The following is a 2,394-nucleotide window of genomic DNA, read 5'->3' as shown; positions in this document are numbered from 1 at the left end:
TGACGAAGTGTGTGCATAAGTTTTTATTTATTATGTGTCATCTCTCCCCCTCTCTTGCTTCTTGTTTATAGATTGAATTAGAGAATACCTTAGAGCAAGAGCAAGAAGCATTAGTCAACAAGTTATGGAAGAGAATGGACAAACTGGAAGCCGAGAAAAGGTTAGTTTTATAGCACTTCCACTATTTTGACCAGGAAATTGTAACTAGAATGTAATTAAGTACTCAGAATTCTCTAGAAAGTATAAATAGACCATAAAAATTCAGTTGTATATGTGAAAAAAGGTAATGAAAAATATGAAAAGTTTTTAGCAGTATGATATGTTTGCAAGGCCAGCCCAGCCTCCTGAGAGAGCAACTTGACAGGGCAGACCCCCCCCCCCCTCTCTCTCTCCCCCATCCACCTTCTAATACCCTCTTCTCTCCCTCCCTCTCCCTCTCCCCCTCACAGGATGCTGCAAGGCAAATTGGAACAGCCCATCTCCAATCCCCCTTCGCCTGCAGATTTCAACCAAGGGGACAGGGCCAACAACCTTTCGTCGCACATCCAACACCTTCGCAACGAGGTCACCCGTTTTAGGGAGCAGCTCACAAGTGCCCAGGAAGAACGTTAGTAAAGGGAGTTGCTTGTGGGGTTGGGGAAGGCAAATGCTCATTGAGGTACATAGTTTGATGGATGATTTACTCTTTATCTGCAAAGTTTTTGGTGTTGCTGTTGGTTTATATCATTTTAAGTGATTTGTTATTGAAAATAATGTTTCAAATGATTCAGATTCAAACCCAAGACCACATCCAGACAACCACACATTATTGTTATTAATACATTAATATTTGATTATTTTTTTCTTAAATTAGATGACTTTGTTGCATATCCAAATATCCTTTTCTATACTATCATTGCCTATCCTAGTGATATGTTACAGTAGTGTCTGTCTACTTAAGAGTATTATCACTGCATATCCGTATTAATATGGAGGGGATGAGGAGTCAGTCCTGATGACTCTGGTATTAAGTTTACATCTTCTGTCAGGAGTGGCATTGTGCGTTTTTTATTTATGTAACCGGTAAAAGAATGAGGGAACTGCTGCACAGGTAGATTTCAATACTGTATACAAGTAGAGGCTGTTCTTGCTGTCCTAGATATGTAGCATGTGAGCAGATTGCACAAAAACTGAGGATGCATCCTACACAGATTTTAAGGTTTGCCATCTTAAGATAGGTCAAAAATAGCTATATTGCAATACATTCACCATGACAAAAATGAAGCTGTGGCTAGTTGTTACCTACTCTTAGCAGTCTTGCATATCTAATAAACTAGGGATTTTAAAAATTTCAAATCACATGATCGTAACCCAAAGTTGCCTACTTATATTATAGTTAAATCATGGAGTTGTAGGGTTGATATTCCAGCCTTATAATACCTGTATAAAAAATCATCACCTCTTCCCCACACAGACAACCGCACAACCCAGCAATATGCAAATGAGGAGCGGCTGATCCGAGAAGAGAACCTCCGGCTGCAGAGGAAACTCCAGATGGAGATTGAGCGGCGGGAGGCCCTCTGCAGCCCCTTTTTAAATCAGAAACCCCCTGGAAATGGGGGGAACGGCACTGAGGTGGCGTCCCCCCAAACGGCACCGTACCCTCTCTGGGCCCCGTGCCCCCAAACCCCCCTCCGGGTCCTCCAGGCCACTCTCCCCAGGTGGGTTTTTGGGATGGTGTGTGAAGGATGTTCAGATTTTAGGGGAATGTGAAACCCTATTGATATTGCATTTACATATGTGGCAAGAGCCCTGGCTGGGCATAATCACTATTTTGTTGTTGTTATAGTTATCATTGGTAAATGCATACTATAAGTTCTCTGTCACAAATTCAAATCTTAAAAGTAAGGTATCATTGTAAAATATTCCTCCAAGAGTTGGTTGTGTTATATCTCTTGGTTGAGATAGCTCTCACCCAGTCATTGACACCAGTTTGTGTTAGCCTTGATGACCCAGGTGTAGTAAAGGAAAGGATACTAGATGATATTTTATGGTTGAATTTTTGCTTTCCATAATCATGGCAAAGGAATCTATGTTGCACAATTCATAGATGGTATCAATTGAGTAAAGAAAGAAATCATATTTATATACTCTGGTACTACATTTTCCCAGGCTCATGTGGTTTTTAGATTCAAGTTACTTATTACCTTAAGGAGAGTGTTGGAATGCATAATGGTTATGATGTCATTTTTCAATACTGCTAAGGATTTGCCTTACCTTAGAATTCATAGGGTTATTTTCATTAACCCAATAACACGGGTGTATTTTGAAGCCGAAAATAAAAGATTCTGGGCGGCTACAAAATCGGCGTACGTGGCCTGCCCAGACTCTGCCCGCTGCTGCATTAGAATTTGA

The 2,394-nt window shown here is 40.8% G+C and overlaps 1 protein-coding gene across 1 annotated transcript in view; it reads left to right on the top strand.

The window, feature by feature from the left end:
• The window catches only part of LOC138860732 (coiled-coil domain-containing protein 6-like), a 2,556-nt gene extending 162 nt beyond the window's left edge, over positions 1–2,394 (top strand). Inside the window, exons 1-5 of the mRNA XM_070118911.1 lie at positions 1–160; positions 450–607; positions 1,454–1,700; positions 1,889–2,000; positions 2,152–2,394. The exon at positions 1–160 is cut by the window's left edge and continues 162 nt beyond it. Of these exons, the coding sequence (XP_069975012.1) occupies positions 135–160; positions 450–607; positions 1,454–1,700; positions 1,889–2,000; positions 2,152–2,394 (786 nt within the window). The 5' untranslated portion in view covers positions 1–134. The remainder of the gene's footprint in view (positions 161–449; positions 608–1,453; positions 1,701–1,888; positions 2,001–2,151) is intronic.

Source organism: Penaeus vannamei, chromosome 43 (assembly GCF_042767895.1).
Source record: "Penaeus vannamei isolate JL-2024 chromosome 43, ASM4276789v1, whole genome shotgun sequence".
In the NCBI taxonomy this organism is placed as follows: domain Eukaryota; kingdom Metazoa; phylum Arthropoda; class Malacostraca; order Decapoda; family Penaeidae; genus Penaeus; species Penaeus vannamei.
The sequence above is the reverse complement of the archived record's forward strand: the minus strand, read 5'-3'. Positions and strand labels throughout refer to the sequence as shown.